Source organism: Anabrus simplex, chromosome 2 (genome assembly GCF_040414725.1).
Source record: "Anabrus simplex isolate iqAnaSimp1 chromosome 2, ASM4041472v1, whole genome shotgun sequence".
Lineage (NCBI taxonomy): Eukaryota > Metazoa > Arthropoda > Insecta > Orthoptera > Tettigoniidae > Anabrus > Anabrus simplex.
In genome coordinates, this window is record NC_090266.1 from 96,052,056 (window position 1) to 96,079,233 (window position 27,178).

The 27,178-nt window shown below is 42.3% G+C and overlaps 1 protein-coding gene across 1 annotated transcript in view; it reads left to right on the top strand.

The window, feature by feature from the left end:
• Nucleotides 1-27,178, top strand: part of LOC136863453 (glycine receptor subunit alpha-2-like) — a 105,761-nt gene that overhangs the window by 50,080 nt on the left and 28,503 nt on the right. Inside the window, exons 7-8 of the mRNA XM_068225943.1 lie at nt 338-481; nt 3,840-3,922. Coding sequence (XP_068082044.1) covers nt 338-481; nt 3,840-3,922 — 227 coding nt within the window. The remainder of the gene's footprint in view (nt 1-337; nt 482-3,839; nt 3,923-27,178) is intronic.

Here is a 27,178-nt window from a genome sequence, read left to right on the forward strand (position 1 = left end):
CAGTTTTCTTTCTTCCTGTACTTTACCTAAAATGATTGAATCACTGTCACACAATTTGAGAGTAATTTGAAGAGGAACAGAAACATCAAAACAAAGGTAACATATGAATAAAAGTGATATCGTTACATTTTAGCCGCATTCAAATTGAACTCAACTACTCAAAGTAAATCTAATTCTGAAAAGTATCCTTTATTTGCTTGCATTTATTTATTTATTTGTTTGTTTGTTTGTTTGTTTGTTTGTTTGTTTGTTTGTTTGTTTGTTTGTTTGTTTTGGCTTATTTTGTGACGAAGTGTTGGACATAATGTTGAATATTCTATATCTATGCTCCTTTTAGGTTACTGGAGGTCGACTGGCTGAAGAATATGTGGAGACCAGATTCGTTCTTTAAAAACGCCAAGGCTGTCACATTTCAGACCATGACTATTCCTAACCACTACATGTGGCTCTACAAGGACAAAACTATCCTCTACATGGTAAAGTACGTACATTCTTTTTTATTAATATTCTTTATTCAATCGTTCATTCTCTTCAAACTGTGAACAATATAAGATTACGTATGCCGATGGCTTAGTGTGAAATTAACGTAACAACAGAATTTGACAAGTTTAGATATTTACACCAACCAGTAGCAATGCGTTATTTTAATTGGTGTAACAAGATATTGTAACTTGGTTCCATATAGTCATGTATATAATTTACTTCGCAACTACAAAACATTATCGAATATTTTGTGTGAAATAAATGTATATCTGTTAAGAAATTTAAAGTAAAACAAACGTATGCATCCAGTAATATAATTTCTTCATGTTAATTAAAAATAGAATCAAACAGATGGAAAAGAGAATATATGAAGTTATAGGAGTGAGGAAGATGATTAAAATAATTGTATTTCTTTGTGAAGACAAAAAACTAAAGCAATCTTGTTCCTTCTTCACTTTGTTTGATAATATAAAGGCGTATCTCAATAATATTATTAACTTAATGACTTTGTTTGTGCTTAAAGAACATTCTAAACATGTTTCGTAAAATAATATTTCTCTTGTGGGTGATGTTTTGAGTCTTAAACAAATAATATATGTTTCTTTCTTTCAATGTGGAATATAAAAAAATGTGTATTCAAAATGCAAATTTTGACTCTCCTGAATAGTTTATGGTTTGTAATTACGTTAGTTTCACACTAAACCCTCAATATTTGTCTCAGATACCGATGGCAAATTGTTCCGCCAACAAAATTCATTACGTTCTTTCATGAACAGTTCCGGACTTAACAAAATCCAAGAGGGGATAAGAATATCTACAAATAAGGTTATTTTTTTACAACTGGGTTTACGTCGCAACAACACAGATAGGTCTTATGGCGACAATGGGATATGAAAGGTCTAGGAGTGGGAAGGAAGTGGCCGTGGCCTTAATTAAGGTACAGCCCCAGCATTTTCCTGGTGTGAAAATGGGAAACCACGGAAAACCATCTTCAGGGCGGCCGACAATGGGGTTAGAACCCACTAACTCCCGGATGCAAGCTCAAAGATGCGTGACCCTAACCGCACGGCCAACTTAATAAGTTTAATCATTGCTAGCGCAACGTAGGGCTCACTTCTCCTCCTCTAAATGTGATGTGAGGGAGTAACAGATACGAGCAGCACCTTACAGGACTCTTCACCTTGGCCTATGCATTCTCAACGTGGTGCAGATCTGATGAGTTCGCTGGCCACTTGAAGATATTTTGCCATCTTGTTCAAGAAACGAGGTCACAGCTTTCCCAAGGTATGGAGAGCCAAGTTATTCTAATGGAATCGAGTCCCATTATTTTTAGATAATTTCCTTATACAGGAGATCATTTTATTATCCATAAACTGCTGTGATATTCTTGTTGATTTGGTTAAACCTTTTAGCTTCACCGAACACCACCCACTTCTGTCATGACATAGAAACATTATCATTTTGCGACGAAGTGATTACGTACAGTGAAATAATATAGATTTCTAGAATTTCCATACATACTTCGGGCAGATTGGTGAGCCGAGGCTTAATATTGCATGTCTTTAGTCTTTGTCTACGGTTGACACGGCAAAGACGTGACGATTTATTAATTTTTTGTATTTGCTAGTGGCTTTACGTCGCACCGACACAGATAGGTCCTATGGCGACGATTAACGATTAATGAAGAAGTCCTCGGATAGTGGGAGTTTCAGAACAGCTCTGTGTAAAGAAAGGATAACCTGACTTTCACAATTATCCCCAAATAGTGTCTGAAGAACATGGGAAATAGATCGATTGTAGAGCAGACAAATATTCGTCCTTCGAGGTTCGAATTAGTTAATTGCTTTTCATTTAGGATCGGTATCGAGATTCATTTGATTTGTAAAGTGCAAAATAACGCGAAAGTTGGGTAAACATGAGAAAACGTAAACACACAAAGAAAAGGTGTTAAAACAGCCAAAAAAGCAGAAACGTATAGTGTGGCTGGGAATAAATTGATCGGTAGTAACTGCTATTAACGGAGAGGTAGCCCAGCCCAGAAGAGTGTGAAAATGTGGAGTTTTTCCTTCTTATTTTGTGTTTGCTTCATGTTATCTCCCCTCAGTTTTGTTGCTCCTTCCGTCGATACTGGTCCAGCTTTTTCCCTGTGGCATGTGTGGCCGTCCTGATCTCATCATTTATGTCTGTTCGTCCATTTGTTTCTTCTTTATCCATTTCATATATACGGTATATTACCCAAGAGTGGTTTTGCACTAATGATGTTGTATAAGCCTAATATTTACTGCAAAATTTCCATCACCACCGGCAATATCATCAACTAATTATCGCCAGCTTCATCTCTGGTAATCTCCGTCTAAGTTAGAAGCAGGGGCGAAGCCAAGGAGGGGTTACTGGGGTCTGAATCACCTCCAATGGAAATTTTACAAAAAGAAACTACACAGAAACAGAAAATAAATTATAAACAAAGTAAATATTCAGAAACATAATTGTAGAACCAATCTATTTTCTAAGAAGCATCGAAAGTTGAATTTTAAATTGTAATTTGAACATACCATTCGCCGTAAAACCGGACTTCCCTCGATTATCCCTAAATAGTGTCTGATGAACATGGGAAATAGATCGATTTTAGAGCATACAAATATTCGTCCTTCGAGGTTCGAATTAGTGAACTGCTTTTCATTTAGGATCGGTGTCGAGATTCATTGATGGGGTCATTCGATTTGGAAAGTGCAAAATAATGGGAAAGTCGAGTAAAGGTAAGAAAACGTAAAGACATAAAGAAAATATGTTAAAATAGTCGAAAAGCAGAAACGAACACGATGGATGACAGCGGCGATAATTAATAATTTCTCGTGGTGATGGAAATTTGGCTGTAAATATTGTACAACGTCATTAGTAGAAAACCACTCTGAGGTAATATACCGCATTGATCGTATTGTTCTTGCCCTGTATTTTAATGTTGGACTTTGTAGTGTACTGCAATCTGAAGATCAACATAATATACTTGTATCAACGTTCTTATAATGACAAGTCTTGCATGAGCGTATCACACACGCACAAGCACCTTTACTATGTTCTATCATCATTTTCTAACTATAACCCCGCCCCCATCGGCCAATCCTGGCTACGCTACTGGTCAGAAGCTATCTTGTAACACTCCTTGGTAATCACCTTGTCTGACAGTAGTCTGAATTATTTGTGTATAATTCTTGTCAGAATATGAAACTTAGGTAACAAATATGTTGTACTGAATGCATCAATTCCCAACGAGATGTGATGAGGAATAATTTATTTTTTACCTTTAAGGCGAGAAGTACAACCATTTCGGTTCATGCACTGTATTTCTGTCGTTACAGGTTGACTCTAACGCTATCTTGTGCGATGAACTTCATGATATATCCTCATGATACTCAGGAGTGCAAACTACAAATGGAAAGCTGTAAGTAGTATACATTGTCAAATAGCAAAACTGTACATTTTAATTCTCACATTTACATTTCATTAATGACAATATAGCTTTTTAATAAATGGAACTTACATGAAATAAGTCTGATATTAAATTTCAGTACTGTCTCCCCGATTCGTGGTTCGTTCCATACCGCGCTCTGAGGGGCATCAATTAACAGAATAATTCTGATTTGTTCATTTACTTTCATCGATATAAATTTAATCTCATATTGTGTTCAGCATGAATTTAAAAGTATTTGAAGCTAAAGAGACATATAGTGTATTCATTTAAGAACCAATATATAGAAGAACTTGCTAGAAAGTTCATATTAGTACCGGTACCTGAATGCAGTACAAATTCCTTATAATACGCAAGACTTGCGCTTATTATGCAGAGGTATATGAGTATGAGTACATGAGTGTGGGGGAGGGGGACTCTCGAGAAATGGTTATTATGTCCATCCATAAACCAAGAATATTCGAATTCAAAAACGAAATAATACAGTAATAATAATGAACATCCACAGCCTCTTTACAGCCCTTCGATCAAGTCAGGACTGGAATGAATGAAGCCCCCATCTAGCAGCGAGCAAAGGAATTTTGCCGGCTGCCGTAGCCTGTAGCACTCCTCTGGGGTAGTGATTAATGACTCACAGATAAAGTGAAATGATATTGGAGAGTGTTGCTGGAATGAAAGATGGTAGTGAAAACCGGAGTACCTGGAGAAAAACCTGTCTCGCCTCCGCTTTATCCAGCGCAAATCTCACATGGAGTGACTGGGATTTCAACAACGGAGCCCAACGGTGAGAGGCCGCCACTCTTCCGCCTGAGCCACGGAGGCTCTACATTAACAATAATAATGATGATGATGTTCTTGGTGTCACGTCGCACTAACTACTTTTACGGATTACGGAGACGCCGAGGTGTCGGAATTGTGTCCCGCAGGATTTCTTTTACGTGCCAGTAAATCTGCCGACACGAGGCTGATGTATTTGAGCACCTTCAAATACCACCGGACTAAGCGAGGATTGAACCTGCCAAGTTGGTGTTAGAAGGCCAGCGTCTCAACCGCCTGATAAAATTTAAATCTCATTCACTTAATATACCGCATTTTTATATTCTGGAGGTTTTCAAGGGAATGAACGTATCAATAGTTTCAGACAGTTTTCTGAATGTGAATTGGGTAGAAGCCATGTTTGACGATGTTAACAGTGAGAATGTTAAAAATATTCCAGTCGTTCGAGAGCAATTTTTAACAAACGAGAGCTGAAAGTAAAAACCGCCAGAAAGGCATAGTTTTTCCAGTCTAGTGGACATTTTCAGAGCAATCGAATCAACGTAATTATCACGTTTAAAATATATACAGTACCTACTGTATATGAATAGAGTTGTGACAAAATAGAAATTTTATAGCAGTGAAAAGAATGTTCTTTCCTAGTATACGGCAAAAGTAAATATAACAAGCATATCGACAATAAAACACCGTCGCTGTGATTTTCACCGAAGCTAAAATGACGTATCTGGACACTATGAACGGTCCAAATGAATGGAGAGTTGCTATAGTAGCCCCTGTGTATAAAGTAAAGGGTCATAGATATAAAGTTGAAAATTACAGGCCAGTCAGTTTGACATGCATTGCATGTAAACTTTGGGAAAACATTCTTTCTGATTATATTAGACATGTTTGCGAAATTAATAACTGGTTTGATAGTAGGCAGTTTGAGTTTAGGAAAGGTTATTCAACTGAAGCTCATCTTGTAGGATTTCAGCAAGGTATAGCAGATATCCTGGATTCAGGAGGCCAAATGGACTGTATTGTGATTGACCTATCTAAGGCATTTGATAGGGTAGATCATGGAAGACTACTGGCAAAAATGAGTGCCATTGGACTAGAAAAAAAGAGTGACTGAATGGGTGGCTATATTTCTAGAAAATAAAACTTAGAGAATCAGAGTAGGCGAAGCTTTATCTGACCCTGTAATAATTAACAGGGGAATTCCTCAAGGCAGTATTATTGGACCTTTACGTTTTTTATATATATCAGTGATATGTGTAAAGAAGTGGAATCAGATATAAGGCTGTTTGCAGATGACGTTGTTCTGTATAGAATAATAAATAAGTTACAAGATTGTGAGCGGCTGCAGGGTGACCTCGATAGTGTTGTGAGATGGACGGTGGGCAATGGTATGATGATAAACGGGTTTAAAAGTCAGGTTGTGAGTTTCACAAATAGGAAAAGTCCTCTCGGTTTTAATTACTGAGTTGATGGGGTGAAAGTTCCTTTTGGGGAGCACTGTAAGTACCTACGTGTTACTATAAGAAAAGACCTTCATTGGGGTAATCACATAAATATGATTGTTAATAAAGGGTACAGATCTCTGCACATGGTTATGAGGGTATTTAGGGGTTGTAGTAAGGATGTAAAGGAGAGGGCATACAAGTCTAGAGTATGGTTCCAGTGTATGGGACCCTCACCAGGATTACTTGATTCAAGAACTGGAAAAAATCCAAAGAAAAGCAGCTCGATTTGTTCTGGGTGATTTCCGACAAAAGAGTAGCGTTACAAAAATGTTGCAAAGTTTGGGCTGGGAAGACTTGGAAGAAAGGAGACGAGCTGCTCGATTAAGTGGTATGTTCCAAGCTGTCAGTGGAGAGCTGGCTTGGGAGGACATCAGTAGACGAATAAGTTTGAGTTGTGTCTTTAAAAGTAGAAAAGATCACAATATGAAGATAAAGTTGGAATTCAAGAGGACAAATTGGGGCAAATATTCGTTTATAGGAAGGGGAGTTAGGGATTGGAATAACTTACCAAGGTAAATGTTCAATAATTTTCCAATTTCTCTGCGATCATTTAAGAAAAGGCTAGAAAAACAACAGATAGGGAATCTGCCACCTGGGCGACTGCTCTAAATGCAGATCAGTAGTAATTGATGATTGATGATGTAAGTACTTACGGAGAACAATGTTTTAAGCGTGTGGTTGTTACTACGTCATTGCGAAACGCAATCTTTAACAAGATATTTTATTAATTTTTATAGATAATTCCATTTTTTCAATCTCAGAACAGTTGGAGGACGTGGCACATTTAATACGAGGGCTGTAAATAAAGTATAGCAGTATTCATAAAACGCAATATTTAATGAACTAACAAGTAGAATAATTTCATGTGGCTACTTCTAGCCAGATGCAGCCCTTGTAAGGCGAACCCTCCGAAAAGGGTGGGTGGCATCTTCCATGTGTAGGTAACTGCGTCTTATTGTGGTGGAGAATAGTGTTAGGCCCTATGTGTAAGTTGCAGGGATGCTGGGGACAGCACAAAATCCAGTCCCCGAGCCAAGGGAATTAAACATATAAGTTAAAATCTCCAACCCGGCCTGGAATCGAACCCGTGACCCTCTGGACCAAAGATAACACGCTAACCATTTAGCCATGGAGTCGGCCAACTAACGAGTACAATTGCATTAAATTCCATCAATGTAGTTAAGCGCACAAATTTCCGGAAGCCGATGGGGATCGTTGGTAAGGCGTTCTCTGTTGAAGTCAGCGACGTAGCGCCCTACTGGGCGGAGTACAGATGACACGTCACGAAATCAGCGGCTTCGGAGGGCTTCCTTGAACTTCAGAAACAGTTCGAAGTCACAAGGACTCATGTCCGGTGAGTACGGAGGATGTTCCAAGACCTCCCAATGCCATCGTTGCAATAAGAGCATGACATACTTTGCGACGTGCAACACGATACGGCGATCGTCTCGCAATAAACACGGACGTTTGCGCCGCATAATCGGACGCAGATGTCGCTCCAGAAATTGGTAATAGTAGTCACTGTTGACGGTTTGCCCTTCAGGCACAACATGCGTAAGAATAACACCCTCGAAGTCGTATGCAACAATCAGCATAAGCACTGGGTTCCTGTCGAAATTTCTTTGGACGTGGAGAACCTGGGTGACGCCGTTCATTCGAGTGACGGTTTATTTCAGCCTCGTAGGCTAGTGCCCAATTCTCAAAATGGCGACAATACGCGTTAGAATTCCGTCTCTTTCGTTGCGGTATCTGTCCAGGTGGATGCCAGCCACTGCATACCGGTGCCATTTCTGTACGTCGGTGAATTGATGTGAAACCCGATGGGACGCAATTTTCTTCATGTTAAGACATATCGTCAGTACGTGCCACACCATTTGATGACTGAAACCTCAAATACGTCATCCTCGTGTTGGTAGATTTACTGGCAAACAAAAGAAATCCCGCGGGACTAAATGCCGGCACCACGGTGTCTCTGAAAACAGTAAAATAGTTAGTTTGCGTAAAGCCATTATTATTATTATTATTATTATTATTATTATTATTATTATTATTATTATTATTATTATTATTATTACTGACTGAGACCAACCTGTACGGATAATTCTCGGGCAGTCCATTGATGGTCTACGGAAATAAGTCCACTCACGATGTCAATCTGATCTTAAGGAATGTGCGGTGCAAATCCTGTCGCATTTCGACCCGCACGAAACAGCTTGACCCATTGTGTCACCATCTTATACGTAATGCATTCTCGCCACGGGCTTCACGTAATCCTCGATAACACTCTGATCTATTTTTTCCACGGGCAACTTCGATTTTAATCCGTGAACACTGATCACCTTTAGAGCGGTGAAATCGACACTCTTCACTTCAACGCCACACAGCCCGTCATATCGACAACAGCGCCATCTGACCGCTCCCATATCTTATTTGCGCATGCCCGATCTCCTGAGAGTGTCTGGACTACGTTGCAACTAATTTATCTACAGCCTTCGAACATCTTGTAATACACAGAACATACAGTAATTATATATGGATACTTACTGCATTACCGTGACGAAGAAATATTCATGAAATGTGAAAAAACAATAATAAGCTTTAATTACCTGCGCCTTGGAAGTAAATGTACGTCAGCAATAGAGATGTTAAAATAGGCGCTTGCATCATTATCGTACTCGCCGCCTTGGGCCTGATTTTCCCCTGGTTTTAGAATATTTCTCGATGATATGTAGGATTTTCTACGTATCGTAGGACTTCCTTTTTATTATACACAATCATTAGCCCTACGTTGCACCGACACAAATAGGTCTTATGGCGACGATGGGACAGGAAAAGGCTAGAAGTGGGATGAACGCAGCCGTGGCCTTAATTAAGGTACAACCCCAGCATTTGCCTGATGTGAAAATAGGAAACCACGGCAAACTCTCTTCAGGGCCGCCAGCACCGGGGATCGAAGACACTATCTCCCGAATGCAAGCTCACAGCTGGGCGACCCTACCTGCACGGCCAACTCGTTCGGGTTTTCTTATCATGTGGCCATCTGGAAATGCTGATTACCCTCTCCTCCCTTCTGCTTGTAAATTGTAAATAAATTGTAAATAAAGGGCACAGATCTCTGCACATGACTATGAGGGTGTTCAGGGGCTGTAGTAAGAATGTAAAGGAGAGGTCATATAAGTCTCCGGTAAGACCCCAACTAGAGTATGGTTCCAGTGTATGGGACACTCACCAGGATTACTTGATCCGAGAATTGGAAAAAATCAAAAGAAAAGCAGCTCGATTTGTTCTGGGTGATTTCGACAAAAGAGTAGCGTTACGAAAATAATGCAAAGTCTGGGCTGGGAAGACATTGGAGAAAGGAGACGAGCTGCTCGACTAAGTGGTATGTTCTGAGCTGTCAGTAAAGAGATGGCGTGGAATGACATTACTAGACGAATAAGTTTGAGTGGAGTTTTTAAAAGCCGGCCCAGTGGTGTAGGGGTAGCGCGCCTGCCTCTTACCCGGAGGCACCGGGTTCAGTTGCCGGGCATGACAGGAATTTTTACCTGCACCTGAGGGCTGGTTCAAGGTCCACTCAGCCTACGTGATTACAATTGAGGAGCTATCTGATGGTGAGATGGCGGCCCCGGTCTAGGAAGCCAAGACCAACGACCGAGAGGATCCGTCGTGCTGACCACATGACACTTGGCAATCTGTACGCTAGGGCCTCTCAAACGTCCAAAATCTCACGCATGTAAATCGAGGCGCAAAAGCACTGTACATCGGTCCCGCTAGGCTCGGATTTGGAGCCCTATGGAGCAAGTGAGGAAGAGGAAGACAGGGGGAGCGAGCGAGGCAGGCGTGGGGAAAGAGAGAGAGAGAGAGAGAGCGCTATTGCTCCAAATTGAGGAGTGGCGGTCTGCACTCTGGTCAGCCAACCGAAGTCGTCTTTTGCACCGTGCACAGTGCATGCACCAGGCGCATGCACCCTGAGAGGCCCTGATGTACGCCTTCGGGCTGAGCAGCGGTCGCTTGGTAGTCCATGGCCCTTCGGGGCTGTTGCACCATGGGGTTTGATTTTATTGGTCTTTGTAGTTTTTAAAAGTAGGAAAGATCACAATTTGAAGATAAAGGTGGAATTCAAGAGAACAAATTGGGGCAAATATTCGTTCATAGGCGGGGGGATTAGGGATTCGAATAATTTACGAAGTGAGATGTTCAATACATTTTCAAATTCTTTGCAATCATTTAAGAAAGGGCTAGGAAAACAACAGATAGGTAATCTGGGCGACTGCCCTAAATGGAGATCAATGTTAACTGATTGATTGATTGATTGATTGATTGATTGATTGATTGATTGATTGATTGATTGATTGATTGATTGATTGATTGATTGATTGATTGATTGATTGATTGATTGATTGATTAATTGATTGATTGATTGATTGATTGATTGATTGATTGATTGATTGATTGATTGATTGATTGATTGATTGATTGATTGATTGATCTGTGATATTCAATAACAAGGGTCAATGCCGCGTCAGTCCTATTGTAAATATTTTCTGCGCCAGTTTTACTTTGCCCGCCCGGTATTGTATGCTAGTCAGGCGGTGAACACGAGGGATCCCGAGGTGGACCGTTCGAGTCAGCAGCGCATAAATTAGGGCATTTTTAGATGTGGCGGGATTCCGAAGGTGTCAGGCAAATGACACAGACATTCACACAAATAGGACACGTTTATAAATGTAAGCACCAAAATCAAATCACAAAATATAAGCCTGTCTTCCTTGTGGAATTGTCAAAGTTCTTTAATTTTTACATCTCATTCACTCATTATTCCTGATTATTTAATCTGATTAAGAACAAGAATTCTTCATGCCCACGACAACGAGAATTACCGAACTGAAAAATAGAATGAATATCCCATTAATGTACTAATTAAATGGATGGATTAGCAGAGTTTCCAAGTTTCCGCCATAGCATCGTAAAATTATGAGCTTCAAAACGTGTTAAACCTATCCTATTTATGCAATGTAAAATATTTGCACCATAGGAGGCTATTCCTATGCTCCTGTAAATTTAATAATTATATACAACGTCTATGAGCCTCCGTGGCTCAGGCGACAGCGCGCCGGTCTCTCGCCGCTGGATTCCGTGGTTCAAATCCCGGTCATTCCATGTGAGATTTGTGCTGGACAAAGCGGAGGCGATACAGGTTTTTCTACGGGTACTCCGGTTTTCCCTGTCATAATTCATTTCAGCAACACTCTCCAATATCGTTTCATCTGTCATTCATTAATCATCACTCCAGAGGAGTGCGACAGGCTTCGGCAGCCGGCACAATTCCTATCCTCGCTGCTAGATAGGGGCTTCATTCATGTTATTCCTGACCCGGTCGAATGACTGGAAACAGGCTGTGGATTTTCATTTTCATATACAACGTCTACCGAATGTCACATTCCATGAAATTAAGTCCACGTGGTTAGCCTGCCTTTATCTTGGCTAATTCACATAATTATCCTGTCTGAACAATCCTAATTCTTCTCTAACAGCCTAGAAAAAACACATTATTATCAAAAATCTTAGTCAATCATTTCATCGCTTTATAAAACGTCAGTCTCTTTATTGAAGACAAAGCTTTTAATTAATCGATTCTTGGATTCCTTAATTATTGAATCATTTAACACAGATCACTCAAATCACTCACATCTAAATATACAGAGTTCAAAAAAATTAGGGGAACATGTTTTATAACGTCTGGTATGTGAACGTTTTTTTAATTTCGTGTGGCTATTTCTAGCTGAGTGCAGCCCTTGTAAGGCAGACCCTCCGATGAGGGTGGGCGGCATCTGCCATGTGTAGATAACTGCGTGTTATTGTGGTGGAGGATAGTGTTATGTGTGGTGTGTGAGTTGCAGGGATGTTGGGGACAGCACAAACACCCAGCCCCCGGGCCGTTGGAATTAACCAATGAAGGTTAAAATCCCCGGACCGGCCGGGAATCGAACCCGGGACTCTCTGAACCGAAGGCCAGTACACTGACGATTCAGCCAACGAGTCGGACATGTGAACGTTAATATGGTAGATGGGGTTCCAATGGTCTTACAGCATACCTTGAGACCTTAGCTACTCAGGGTACGTCAAATCGAAGTTATACTCCATCTGTAGGCGTAGCCATGCATTAAACTGTCAGGTGACCCTCAAAACAAAGTGAATATCGATGCGTCCGTGTGTCGTTGTGAGGTACACAGACTATTCCGGTCATTTGAGCACGTTGTACGTCAACCAGCACATCCCATGAGACATCTTAACGAAGTCCAAGTCGCAAGGGCCGTCACTTTGATCCAGGAATGATGGACGTTTTGTCATGTTGCTGGGGACCTCAATGTCTCTCCGTCAGTTATTCACCGCTTGTGGAATCGCTACAATGAGCCAGGCCAATTCACGAGGAGTGCTGGAGAAGGTCGTGGACGCATGACAACCCCACAGGATGACCGATATCTGACCATCTGTGCGTTGCGGCGTCGTTCAGCAATTGCTAGAGAACTCATCAAGGCCTCAGGAGGGTCACTGGGTCACGGTGTTGACCAGACAGTAAGGAACAGTTTAATAGAAGTGTCCTTACGACCCAGACGTCCTGTTCGAGTGTCCCGTCTAACGCAGCAACATCGCGCAGCTCGCCTTCTTTTTGCCCGTACCTACGTCAACTGGCAACTTCGCCAATGGAGACCTGTTTTGTTCACAGACGAGTCCAGATTTCCGCTGACACAGCGTAATGGACGTCAACGTGTATGGAGATGCCATGGTGAGCAGTGCAGTACATGCCAAATGTTGTCCAGGAAGGCGACCGATTCGGACAAGGTTCTGTGATGATGTGCGGTGGCAACAGTAATGATGGCCGTACGGATCTTGTCGTCGTCCGTGGTAATCTAACCGCTGCGGGGTACATCGAGCAGATATTGCTACAGCGTGTGTTGGTTGCTGCATACGATATTGGCCCTGAATTCGTATTCATGCACGACAATACCAGGGCTCATGTAGCGCGCATCACCAGAGCTGTCTTACGAGAACTGGACATTCAAGAGATGGACTGGTAAGTCCCGACCTTAATCCCATCGAGCATGTGTGGAATAGGCTTGACAGAAGAGTCCGTGAGCGTCCCATTCCACCATAGACTCTCCAAGACCTCGAACAGGCTCTCATTGAAGAGTGGGCCCTGATACCGCAACGTGACCTCCGTCGACTTATACGGAGCATGCCACGTAGGTGCCAAGCTGGGATACATGCTCGTGGAGGACATACACCATACTTAAGCTCTCCAACTGTGATAAAAATCCACCCTGGAGGACTGTCATCGCTTTGTTTTCGCCCCTATTTGGACATTTCCGTTTGTGTTCTGAAAATGAACGCGAATCCATCGATGTTCTTTTGTTTACTTCAGCGGTAAAGAATAAAGGTTTAGTTGGTAATAAACCTGGGTGTGAGGTTTTGGTTTGTGGAGCATGGCATACGTTCAAAAACAGGTTCCCCTAATTCTTTAGAACAGTGTAGCTTTGGATCAACCTTGTCAAAATCTTTAATTATTTTTGTTACAATAAACATCTATCTTCGTTAATTAGCTTATATTCACATTAATATGTTAATTCACGTAGTAGTGGAATTATTAAATCCAAGATTACTTTACGTCATCTATCCACTGTCATCTTATAAAATTTAAGCATTTAATGCATTAAATCTACACTAAGTGCTTTAGTTTGACGATTCACGACACATGAATTTTATAAATTGAAAGTAATCCATTACATTATTTTAAAGTAATTCTTATTTTTCAAAATGATCCATGGATCTCAAAAATATCCATTGAATTCTACATAATTAATTTATTTTGCGCAATTAATTTATTTTTTCTGATCCATCTATTTCGATTTTAATCCATTTTTATATTCGATCCATTGGTTTAACTTCATTCAGTGAGCCTAATATGGATTCATACACCTGTTGAAATTCCTTTAAATTACATTAACTGAAAATTGCATTCACTTCAAAAGTTTGTTTCGAGATATCTTTCACCAGAAAGTTCTAAACAACGATGAAGTGAGATTTTTCATGGCATAACATGAAAAATTCGACCCAAAAATGAACCACAAATCACAAGAATCATCATTAAAATAATTATAAAGGGCATTCATACCACCGCATACAGTCATACGGTACGCGTATATTACAATAACTATTAACACGTGGTCGGTTTCTTAGTGTATGTTTGAATCACATTTAATTTTAGGGTTTAACATAATTCCTTCTAACGTAGCCACTAAAACGACAGATTAGTGATTGAAGCAAAAAAATCACTTTAGCTGACAATGAATGCATTTCTTATGGGTTCCAATCTTTCAAAGATTCTCTTCTATGAACTGTCTTGCATAAATACGCAATATATAATAATATCATAAATTGATGTCATAAGGGATTATTATTCTGGATTGAATGCACATTATAATAATTCTAATGCATAAATAATTGCACTCGTTGCTTCCCTGCAACTTACACGTGCTCAAATCATGTCACCATATTTCACATTACGACGTGATTTTCATAATTACCACCATCAGTGGCGAGCAAATAACCCTCACGCTATCTAGCCTTAGACTTATTTCTTGAGTACCTTTCGCAATGAAAGAGAAATCTAACTAACTAATAGTCACCTTACCACACAATCACCTTTATAACACCGTTAAGCCAAGGTCGGTCGATGGCGGAGCGCAGCGCTAACAAAAGATTTTATCTGGCCGCTGCTTGTTTTTCTTTTGTTCTACTGACGTGTGCTGCTATCTAACTGACCGGTGATATGTCAACAATCGAATAGTGCTGTTAACGGCAGCCAAGTTGTCATCAGAGTGACCTAGACTGCTTATATGTGAAGTCGTGAGCGCTGCGCTAACACCTCGACCGATGGCGTTCGTTTGAATTCTAAGTAATATTGTGTCATGATTATTGAATTAGAAGACTCCGAGTAGATGTTTTGAGTTCATTATTTGCTATTTCAGTGCACGTGAAGTTACATGTAGTATTCATCAGGAACTATGGATCGTTCAGATGCTCAGGTAATCCAGTGAATGTTGGAAGAATCTGATAATGACACTGAAATAGGCTCATCTCAAGAGTTAGATGATTCAGTTGATTCAGACGCAGAACAATCAACTAAAAGTGACCATGATAGTGGAAGTGAACAATCTGCCGGTGATGAGCAGGAAATAACAGAACCTCGAGTGGAGTATATCGGTAAGGACCAACTGACCGTTTGGCATGCTCATGCAGCACGCCAACAAGTACGTAGGAAGCGCAGAAGTGATTGAAAAAATTACAGCGTACACAAAAGATTGCCTTCATAAAATTCGAAGAAACTACAGCAGGAAAAGTGATGTTATAGATACAAATCCTGATGAAATAAGGGCAGTTCTAGGTCTCTTGTATTTAGCAGGCGTGCAAAAATCGTCACATCAGATTGTGGAGGATTTATGGGATAAGGATGAGACTGCTCCAGAATATTTTCGACTTACAATGAGTTACCGAAGATTTCTCTTACTGTTGCGAGGTCTTTGTTTTGATGATGCACGGACAAGGTTGGCAAGGAAAGCACTTGATAGACTAGCCCCGATCAGAAATGTGTTTTAGGTTTTGTAGCAAGATGTGTCAACAGCTACAGCATTTCTGAATACGCTACAGTTGACGAAATGCTTGAATCATTTCGTGGTAGATGTGCAATTAGACAGTTCACGCCAAGGAAGCCGGCCAAATATGGCATAAAGATATTTCCTCTGGTAGATTCAAGGATGTTTTATACATCGAATTTGGAGATTTATGTGACCGGGCAGCCTTGCGGGAGTAACATGTTGGATACTAGACCCAGTGCCATTGTCAAGAGACGTGTTGAACCAATCAAAGGGTTGGGAAGAAATGTTACAATGGACAATAGGTTTTCGTCTATTCCGCTTACACATGATCTTCTACACCAATATAACTTGACAGTAATTGGGACTCTAAAAAAGAATAAGGTGGAAATGCCACCGGAACTTGTAAATACGAAGCAACAGCCTATAAATAGCAGCCTGTTTGCCTTCCGAGAAGATTTTTTTTTTGCTAGGGGCTTTACGTCGCACCGATACAGATAGGTCTTATGGCGACGATGGGATAGGAAAGGCCTAGTAGTTGGAAGGAAGCGACCGTGGCCTTAATTAAGGTACAGCCCCAGCATTTGCCTGGTGTGAAAATGGGAAACCACGGAAAACCATTTTCAGGGCTGCCGATAGTGGAATTCGAACCCACTATCTCCCGGATGCAAGCTCACAGCCGCGCGCCTCTACACGCACGGCCAACTCGCCCGGTTCCGAGAAGATTGTACAGTTGTTTCGTATGTTCCCAAAAAGAGCCGAAAAGTTGTTCTGGTTTCAAGTATGCATGACTCAGATGAAATTGATCCAACTACTGGCGACAAAGAAAAGCCAACAATGGTGACATTGTAAAACCTCACGAAAGGAGGTGTAGATGTCGTTGATAAGATGAAATCACAGTACACGGTTGCCAGAGTATGTTGTCGTTGGCCACTCAGAATGTTTTTTTTTTTCACTTTGAGGTGTTGGTGCCATCAATGTTCAAGTAATCCTCCTTTGCAACACTAACAGTAAAATGGAACGAAGAGAATTTTTGAAAAACTCTGGCATTGGGTCTCACAAGAAATCATGTGGTGGTAAGACTTTCAAAGGAAGGAGTTCAGAACGACCTGAAGATTCGAATAAGCAAATACCTCCAATATCCAGAAACAAAGTGTACACCTCAACCTGCTACAAACAAAGAGAGGGGCAGATGTGGATTTTGCCCGAAAAGAAAGAATCGTTTCTCCATGGTTCGGTGCATTTCTTGTCAGGCTTCAATTTGTGGAGAGCATACAGTACAATAACCATGTGTCATCAGTGCTATGGTGCTATGGTGAGAAGGAAGCCAGGGATGTCAGCAGCAGTGAATGAAGCTGCAAGATACCAAAGACAATATTCAGAATATGAATGCACTGTACATAATGCAATAATTTTGTTCTCTCATTGGCATATTGTACATTGTTTTGTATATTAGATCGTTTGATATCATTTGTGAATAGACTCTCTAAATTTAAAATAATAATTTTCATCATTTATTACAGCACTCGTCGTTCATTTGTATAATAAGGCATTATGACTTAGGTTACTTTGGGTTTTGAGGCCAAATGTGATAAAAATGCTGTAAATTAAAGTGCCCCATAAGGTGATAAAAGAATAAAAATAGAAACTTCTTAGCAAGATAATTTCCCATTTATATACAGAAGAAAGACGGAAACTTCTTTTTCATTAGCGTGAGCGCCGCGCTCGACCGATGACGTGGCGTTACTAAGTTCGACCGATGTTGGGTTAAATCCGTGCGAACATTATTAGTATTGTTATTATTACTATTATTCCTTATTGAACCATTTTAACCCTAAATTCAAGAAAATGCTTTAATAATCTCATCATAATAAATTAAAACCTGCAATCACAATGTTATACGACATTTATCTGAAATTTTAACGGTGGTAAGTTCAATTTATCTTTGATTATTATTCATAAAAACTGACATTAACCTGAAATAAATTGAAAATGCACAAAATTCATTCATATCCAAAGGACAGATCTACTTCACACACGCAACAAATCTAACCAACACCATTAATAGATTGAAGGTGACAAGACACTTAAAATCTACACAAATCTAGTAGAAATACTGTCAAGGAAAAAATTCAAATTACACACTACTTGAAAATGAAGCGATATAATACACTTGTACTATTTTTTTTTGTTTGCTAGGGGCTTTACGTCGCACCGACACAGATAGGTCTTATGGCGACGATGGGATAGGATAGACCTAGTAGTTGGAAGGAAGCGGCCGTGGCCTTAATTAAGGTACAGCCCCATCATTTGCCTGGTGTGAAAATGGGAAACCACGGAAAACCATCTTCAGGGCTGCCGACAGTGGGATTCGAACCCCCTATCTCCCGGATGCAAGCTCACAGCCGCGCGCCTCTACGCTCACGGCCAACTCGCCCGGTTGTACTTAATTTAGTGCGATAAAACTCTATATTCTGCTGGGTTGGAAATCAGCTCATTGTGGGTCCCCCTTAAAGTCCGGCAGTCCCATGGTAGTTTAGTGACGGCACATCCTGGCGATGAAGTCCCACGCTGGGTATACCGTGATGTCTTCCGTTGTTCCTCTTCTTTGGAGTTTGGGAAGATGATCCCGGTGATGCATGTGCACACACATTCCATTAACACTCCACATTCTGAAACTAAAATAACAATTAGCATACGCTCGAACCAAGTACCCTTGAGTGTTCGTTACTTCCACTATGTCTGTCACGAATCCAACTTTCAGCCTATTTTGAACTGAATAATGTCTTTAGTTCACGCTGCAACTGAAGAATGGAAATTTCCCTTAGAAATTAATATAGCCTAATTGTCCGACTCGTTGGCTGAACGGTCAGCGTACTGGCCTTCGGTTCAGAGGGTCCTGGGTTCGATTCCCGGCTGGGTCAGGGATTTTAACCTTAATTGGTTAATTCCAATGGCACGGGGGCTGGGTGTATGTGTTGTCTTCATCATCATTTCATCCTCATCACGACGCGCAGGTCGCCTACGGGAGTCAACTCGAAAGACCTGCACCTGGCGAGCCGAACATGTCTTCGGACACTCCCGACACTAAAAGCCATACGCCATTTCATTTCATACCCTAAATTTCCTTCACGGCGAAACAATTCACCTTATCTTGAGAAACGTTATGCACCTCATGTTCACGAAGTATGAAGCTTAACACGCTGACTGATAAATTAATTCTTGTAACATAGACATTTATAGTAGAACATTGGCAAAATAAGCCATGACGTTGAAAGAATAAGCCCAACTTCTTGTAGAATAGTCAAATGAATACAATGAAAACAAAATGAGTAAAAAGTGAGCGAGTAACTACTACTACTACTACTACTACTACTACTAAAATATTTTCATTCCTCCCTTGAATGGGGGAGGTGGGCCTCTTAGACGGTGACGCCGTCTCTCAGGCCGCGAGATTTGTTACGGTGAAGGAGATGTGCGGAGAAGGTGAGGGGGTTGGCAGCCGTGGCCTATACCAGGAACTGTCCCAGCATTCGCCTTAGTGCAAGAGAATGGAAAACCATGGAAAACCATTCTCAGGACAGCCGACGTTTAGGGCCAGCCCCAGCCCTGTCCCATCTCCCGAATGCGGAGGCATAGAGCCACGGTAGAACCGTGGTCACCCCTCCTCTGCTCGGTTGGCCGGTCAGAGTGCAGAGCTGTTGGACCACGGACCGAGACCCACGCTGAACTGCCGACCTCGCAAGTAACTAAATTACACGACCTTTTATTCCCTCGTCTTCCAAATAGTAAGATAAATCATTGTCCAATGGTCATATTTCTTCTTGAATAATAACATGTTTCAGTGGTCTGAAGTTCGTGGGACCGATTTTTCGAGAACACACTGGCTGGGCGAATCTGATCTTGGCACACGCGTACAAGGGTGGCGAGTCACAAAATGCTGTCCCGACCAATAGCGAAGATTAAGGTATCTGCTTGCTTACAAGCAACATTGGAGACACGTCATGTTCGAACTTATATAAACCAATACCGGAGACACGTCATGTTCGAGCTTCAAGGTTGCAGACATTCCCTCGGACACAGCTGATTGACTTGACACAGTAACACACATAAGGCAACACTGGAGACAAGTCATGTTCGAGCTTCAAGGTTGCAGACATTCCCTCGGACACAGCTGATTGACTTGACCCAGTAACACACATAAGGCAACACTGGAGACACGTCATGTTCGAGCTTCAAGCTTGCAGACATTCCCTCGGACACAGCTGATTGACTTGACCCAGTAACACACATAAGGCAACACTGGAGACACGTTATGTTCGAGCTTCAAGCTTGCAGACATTCCCTCGGACACAGCTGATTGACTTGACCCAGTAACACACATAAGGCAACACTGGAGACACGTCATGTTCGAGCTTCAAGGTTGCAGACATTCCCTCGGACACAGCTGATTGACTTGACCCAGTAACACACATAAAGCAACACTGGAGACACGTCATGTTCGAGCATCAAGGTTACAGCCATCCTCTCGGACACAGCTGATTGACTTGACCCAGTAACACACATAAAGCAACACTGTCCGACTCGTTGGCTGAATGGTCAGCGTACTGGCCTTCAGTTCAGAGGGTGCCGGGTTCGATTTCCGGCCGGGTCGGGGATTTTAACCTTAATTGGTTAATTCCAATGGCCCGGGGGCTGGGTATTTGTGCTGTCCCCAACATCCCTGCAACTCACACACCACACATAACACTATCCTCCACCACAATAACGCGCAGTTACCTACACATGGCAGAGGCCGCCCACCCTCATCAGAGGGTCTGCCTTCCAAGGGCTGCACTCGGCTAGAAATAGCCACACGAAATTATTATTATAACACTGGATACACGTCATGATCGAGCTTCAAAGTTACTGCTATCCCCTCGGACACAGCTGATAGACTTGATCCAATAACACAGATAAAGCAACACTGGAGACACGTCATGATCGAGCTTCAAGGTTACAGCTATCCCCTCGGACACAGCTGATAGACTTGATCCAATAACGCACATAAATTATCACCGTTACGGCAATACAATAAATATATAGTACTTATACCCAAATACAGTGGGTCACTTTAATATTCGGACAACACAGATAATGGAAGGTTTCTTGACATAATTTGTTCGCAAACAAATGTGTATACAACAAACATACGTCCAACAATTCGTGAGTATTTAGCGCACGTATCACAACAAGATTAAATGTTAGGCGAATTGGTGAAGTGTTCTGATAGTGATAGAAAAGGAAATAATGAGATACTACACATCATGTTGATATTCGGACACGTCACCGTTACTCCATTTGCACGTGACTACCTGACCCAATTGCGGCAAGGGAGAAACGTAAGGAGTAGGATACGTATCCCTGAACTTCACTGCAGTGAGCAGCGCTGTACAGAACGACAGGGATTAGTCTGTACGTACAATGGGGCGCAAAGGCAGAAACACAACATTTGAACAGCGCCAACCGGTTATTTTCCACAATGCAAAGGGGCGCAGTTTCAGAGATATTGCGCGAATGTTGTGTATGAGTAAGAGTATTATCAATGACATTGTACGGCGATTTAAAGAAGCGGACAGGATTGAGTCTATACCGCAAACAGGTCAACCGAAAAAGCTAACTGATCGTAAAGAAAGACTTCTCTTAAAAAAAATAGGAAACGATCCTAAACTGAGTGCGCCACAACTTGCACGGAAGTTAGAAGAAGAAGCTGGCAAGTCAGTGCACCCTGAAACTGTGCGCAGGACTCTTCGAAAGGTCGGATTTAACGGGAGGGTGTCGAGGAAAAAGCCATTTATCAGTGAAGTGAACCGAAGGAAAAGATTGAAGTTTGCCTTGCAATATGTACACAAGGACACAGAATGGTGGAAACATGTGTTATTTTGTGATGAGAGCAAATTTAATATTCATGGATCGGATGGGAGGAGAATGGTTTGGCGCAAACCAAATGACGAATAAAAACCGAAACATTTGCAACCAACTGTCAAACATGGAGGCGGGAATGCAATGGTATGGGCGTGCTTTTCGTCTGCTGGAGTAGGTGAAATGTCGTTTATTGAACATACAATGGACCATAAACAGTATCTAGCCATCCTGAAGCAAATTTGCACCAAAGTGATACAAAGCTTGGGATCAGGGACACACTCCATTTCTATCAAGATAATGATCCTAAGCATAAAGCGTGGAATGCCCGAATGTGGCTAAAGTTCAACTGCCCAAAGATGCTTGAAACTCCACCCCAGAGCCCGGATCTTAATCCCATTGAGAATTTATGGAGTGAACATGACAAGAGAGCGAGGAAGTCCAAAATAACGTCAAAGAAGGAACTGCAACGAAGACTGATACGAGAATGGGCTAATATTAGCCCTAAGGACACGGAAAAGTTAGTTTCTTCTATGCCACAACGACTGAAAGCCGTCATAAAACAACGTGGCAATGCCACCAAGTACTAGATTGGTTTAAGTTCCATGTTACGCTACAGTTTCGGTCATTATGATCCTTGTGTCCGAATATTAAAGTGGTTTTGTTATGTGATAAGCTGACGACTGATTTATTATCTACAAGTCATTTTTGTTCTGATACACTTGTATTATTATGTAATCATATTGGAAACATTGGTGTTTTGTATTGTCAAACTTTCCTTTCTGTATGCACAAGAAAATACAAATATAATGTTCAGATTGTCACATGCCATCCGGTGTCCGAATATTAAGGTGATTCACTGTATACAGGTACAACATACAGTAGCATACATACGTTCTATAGTGCTTGTAGGTATGTACGGTATTTTCAAGATGATAATGATTTTGATTCGATGTGTAAAAATTCGTTCAGATTATATCCGACCAATTTTTAAGGGCACCCAGCTTATGAGATACGTCGCCACCACCACCACCGGTCATGTTCTGTTGGACGTCCAAGGCCAAGGGGGATGTTTTCATTCCCCTCCCCGAAGGGGAGGGGCGGGCCACCTAGAAGGTAACGCCTTCTCTCTGGCCAGGAGATTCAGCGGGGTTTGGGGATTTAATTGGTTAAATGAGAGAGAGGGAGGGTGCTTTTATTTGGTGATGTGGGGGATTGGCCTCTTGGCTAAGGGTGCAGCATCTGCTCTTTTGCTTTTTATTGGTTCTTGTTACAATGGTTTACAATTTTGGAAGATTACAGTACAGATTTACAAATTTTGGATGATTACAGTATTGGTTTACAAGTTACACAGATTTTAATTAAGAGTATTGTTGTTGGATAGGAGAAGGTGAATGGTTTGTTGATAGAAGGAGGTGATGTTAACAAGGGAAGTGAGTAGTAGGACGAGAAGGTTAGAGTTAGTAGGTGGGCTGCGATGGTGGGGGAGGCGGGGTTGGTTCCGGGGTGGGTTGGTGTTAGGGCGGGTGGGTGGTTGAGGGTTAGAGCGAGAGGGTTCCACCCGGTGCTGTTTTCCGAAGAGCTGAATCCCTTGCTGTATTAGTCTTTGAGCATCTTCGGGTTGGTGGAGAAGGAGCCGCACCATGTAGGTGGGCCAGGCCGTGTTGTGGATCCTGGCTGCTTTCTTCAGGTTGAGTCCCGATCGCTGAAGTTCCTGTGTGATGATTTCCTGTGGAATGGCTGGATTGATTCCTCTAATAACGCAACTGGCAATGGACTGAGACGCTGGTGGTGGTGTCGGCGGAGTTGCTTCGTTGGACTCGGGAGCTGGTGGTGGTGTTGCTCTTCTAGTTTCCATGGTGACGCTGGTGGCGTCTTCTTCTTCGGGCTGTAGGTTTACTGGATCAGGCTGCTTGGTGGGTTGAGGGGACATCATTATTGGTGAGGAGTGTGTCATCACTGTGGAAGTTATGGGAGTGGTGGGGCGGAGGGGAGAGGTAGCAATGGTGGTGGTGATAGTGGTAGTTGTGGTGGTGTGCGGATAAGTCAACGGATAGCGTGGAGGGGTGTATGGAGGTGGTGGCCGTGGTAATGGAGGTTGGAGTTGCTGGGGTGGCTGGGCTCTCGGGATCGGTTCGAAGTCATTTTCCATGTAGGCTGGGCATGGTTCTGCGTAGTGTGGTCTTCCATTTATGTAGATGCCCCTTCTTATGGCATTTTGGACAGCTTCTTCTGTGGGAAGTTGGATCAGGAGTCGGTCGGTGGGTATAAAATCCACCAGAATACGGCTTAGGTTTAATACTGGTACTCCTTTGTTTTTGAGGTACCCGAATAAGGCAGCGTCGGTGAAGGAGTGATCTACGCCAGGAATTATGCAGTTGGGCATGTTGGAGGGAGGCCGACTTCCAGTTTGGTGTCTTGGCCTGATTATGCTTTCTTGTCACGGCTAGGGTACGAATTGGAGACTGGAGTGTTCCCTAGCCGTAGTAAAAACTGGCATGTCCAGCACTGTAAACTATCGCCCGACGTCGAAGTTTCTGTCCCATTCCTCCATGCAAGCTTGCCTTAGTTCGTCCAGTGTCCACGGACGGTAATTTTTGAGATGTTTTTTCAACAGTCCAAATGCGCTGACATCCACTGGACTGACATCAGCGGTCTTCACGGGAAAGTCTTGAAACGGAATTACACAAATTCCTAAATAATTCCTTTTCTATTTCATGAAAAAACGCGGAGATGTTCCAGCCTTCTCCATACGGATGAGCACCTGCTTTGAGCCCGCTTCATACAAATGTGGGATATCTATCTGATAGACAGGTGTCATAATGGATTCCTGAAAGTATTGTGCATTCACTTGCACGTTTTCTTCAACCTTACATATTATCCATTTACCGGCATAACTGAATCCTCCGATAATAAAAAATCCCCGTGGGGAACAATTCCGGCAGTTTCGAACAAGGATACTGCACTCCTTGGCATCGATGTTACGATATGTAATTGCCCGAATGTTATCACTACCAGTGAGATTGGCATACGCTTCATCCATTGTGACGACTGTCTTCCATTTTGACCTTGCCAGGCGCCTTTCACTGTATATGAACGAAAAACGAGCATGCAAAGGGGAAAAACGCCGCCTTCCGAATAATGGTTGATTTTCGGCATCATTTCACGACACTCACACACCTACAAACCGAGCTCGATAGCTGCAGTCGCTTAAGTGCGGCCAGTATCCAGTATTCGGGAGATAATAGGTTCGAACCCCACTGTCGGCAGCCCTGAAGATTGTTTTCCGTGGTTTCCCAATTTCACACCAGGCAAATGCTGGGGCTGTACCTTAATTAAGGCCACGGCCGCTTCCTTCCCACTCCCAGCCCTTCCCTGTCCCATCGTCGCCGTAAGTTCTATCTGTGTCGGTGCGACGTAAAGCAACTAGCAAAAAAACACACCTACAAGGTCAGACACAACACTCCTTACGACCTATAGTTCCGACGGTCTTCCACCAGGTGGGAGTATCGTTAGGCAATGGGTCGGATACAAACAAAACACCTTACGTAATTTAAAGAATCATAAATATAAGATCTCCCCTTGATTGTATGAAACATGTCGTTGGGTGTTTATTGAAGTTCCTTTACAGCTCCAATGTACATATTTTACAACTGTTAGGTTCTTCATTTTGCCGAAACTAATTTTAAATAATAAACGTATAAAATAGCTGAAAAAGAAAACGATGGTAACAGTATAACACTTTTTTCTTTTTTTTTTTTTTTTTTTTTTTTGCTAGTTGCTTTACGTCGCACCGACACAGATAGGTCTTATGGTGACGATGGGAAAGGAAAGGGCTAGGAGTGGGAAGGAAGCGGACGTGGCCTTAATTAAGGTACAGCCCCAGCATTTTCCTAGTGGTAAAATGGGAAACCACGGAAAACCATCTTCAGGGCTGCCGACAGTGAGGTTCGAACCTAATATAACATAATTAAAATGGAAACGACGTGTTTCTACCAAATCACACTCAAATATTTATCCCCCTCTGTGGTTTAGTGGTTAGTGTGATTAGCTGTCATCCCCGGAGGCCCTGGTTCGATTCCCGGCTCTGCCATAACATTTCAAAAGTGGTACGAGGGCGGGAACGGGGTCCACTCAGCCTCGGGAGGTCAACTAAGTAGAAGGGGGGAGGGTTCGATTTCCACCTCAGCCATCCTCAAAGTGGATTTCCGTGGTGTCCCAATTCTCCCCCAGGCAAATGCCGGGATGGTACCTAACTTACGGCCACGGTCGCCTCGTTCCCTCTTCCTTGCATATCCCTTCCGATCTTACCATCCTCCTACAAGGCGCCTCTTCAGCTTAGCAGGTGAGGTCGCCTGGACTAAGTACTGGTCCTCCTTCCGAGTTGTATCCACGAAACAAAGTCTCACGCTCCAGCACACCACCCTTGAGGCAGTAGAGGAGGGAAGCCTCACTGAGTCCGAGGGAAAAACCAACCCTGGAGGGTAAACAGATTAAGAAAGAAAGAAACATAAATATTTATGTTTAATTATGTCTAAATGCTTATGAACTTGACATCTGGAACTTATCATCATGAAGTCCTGTTTCCTTTCCACTCTAACATGTTCAAAATTAGCCTATTTAAACAGAAACAAACATAAATGTTTGAAAATGAATGAAAACCTACAACCTGTTTTCCAGTCTGTGGCCGGGTCAGAGAGGGAATGAACGAAGCCCTCATCTTGCGGCGAGGTTAGGAATTGAGCCGGCTGCCGAAGCCCGTCGCACTCCTCTGGGCCAATGTTTAATGAGTGACGGATGAAATGAAATGATATTGGAGAGTGTTCCTGGAATGAAAGATGACAGGGGATACCGGAGTACCCGGAGGAAAAACCTATCCCTCCTCCGCGTTGTCCAGCACAAATCTCACACGGATTGACCGTGATTTGAACCACGGAACCCAGCGGTGAGAGGCCGACGCGCTGCCGCCTGAGCCACGGAGGCACAAATATAAATGTTTATTCTTTTCTAAATATATGAGTGTGATTTGATAGAATCTGATGGTGTTCTTTCAAGAACGGAACACGTCATTACCGAGCGAGTTGGCCGTGCGGTTAGGTGTGCACAGCTGTGAGCTTGCATTCGGGAGATAGTAGGTTCAAATCCCACTATCGGCAGCCCTGAAGATGGTTTCCCGTGGTTTCCCATTTTCACACCAGGGGAATGTAGGGGCTACGTCTTAATTATGGCCACGGCTGCTTCCTTACCGCTCTTAGTCCTGTACTGTGCTATCGTCCGCCATAAGACCTATCTGTGTCGGTGCGACGTAAAGCAGATTGTAATAATAAAAGGGAACAATGTTTTAGTCCGCCTCTGTGGTGTAGTGGTTAGTGTCATCAGCTGCCACCCCCGGA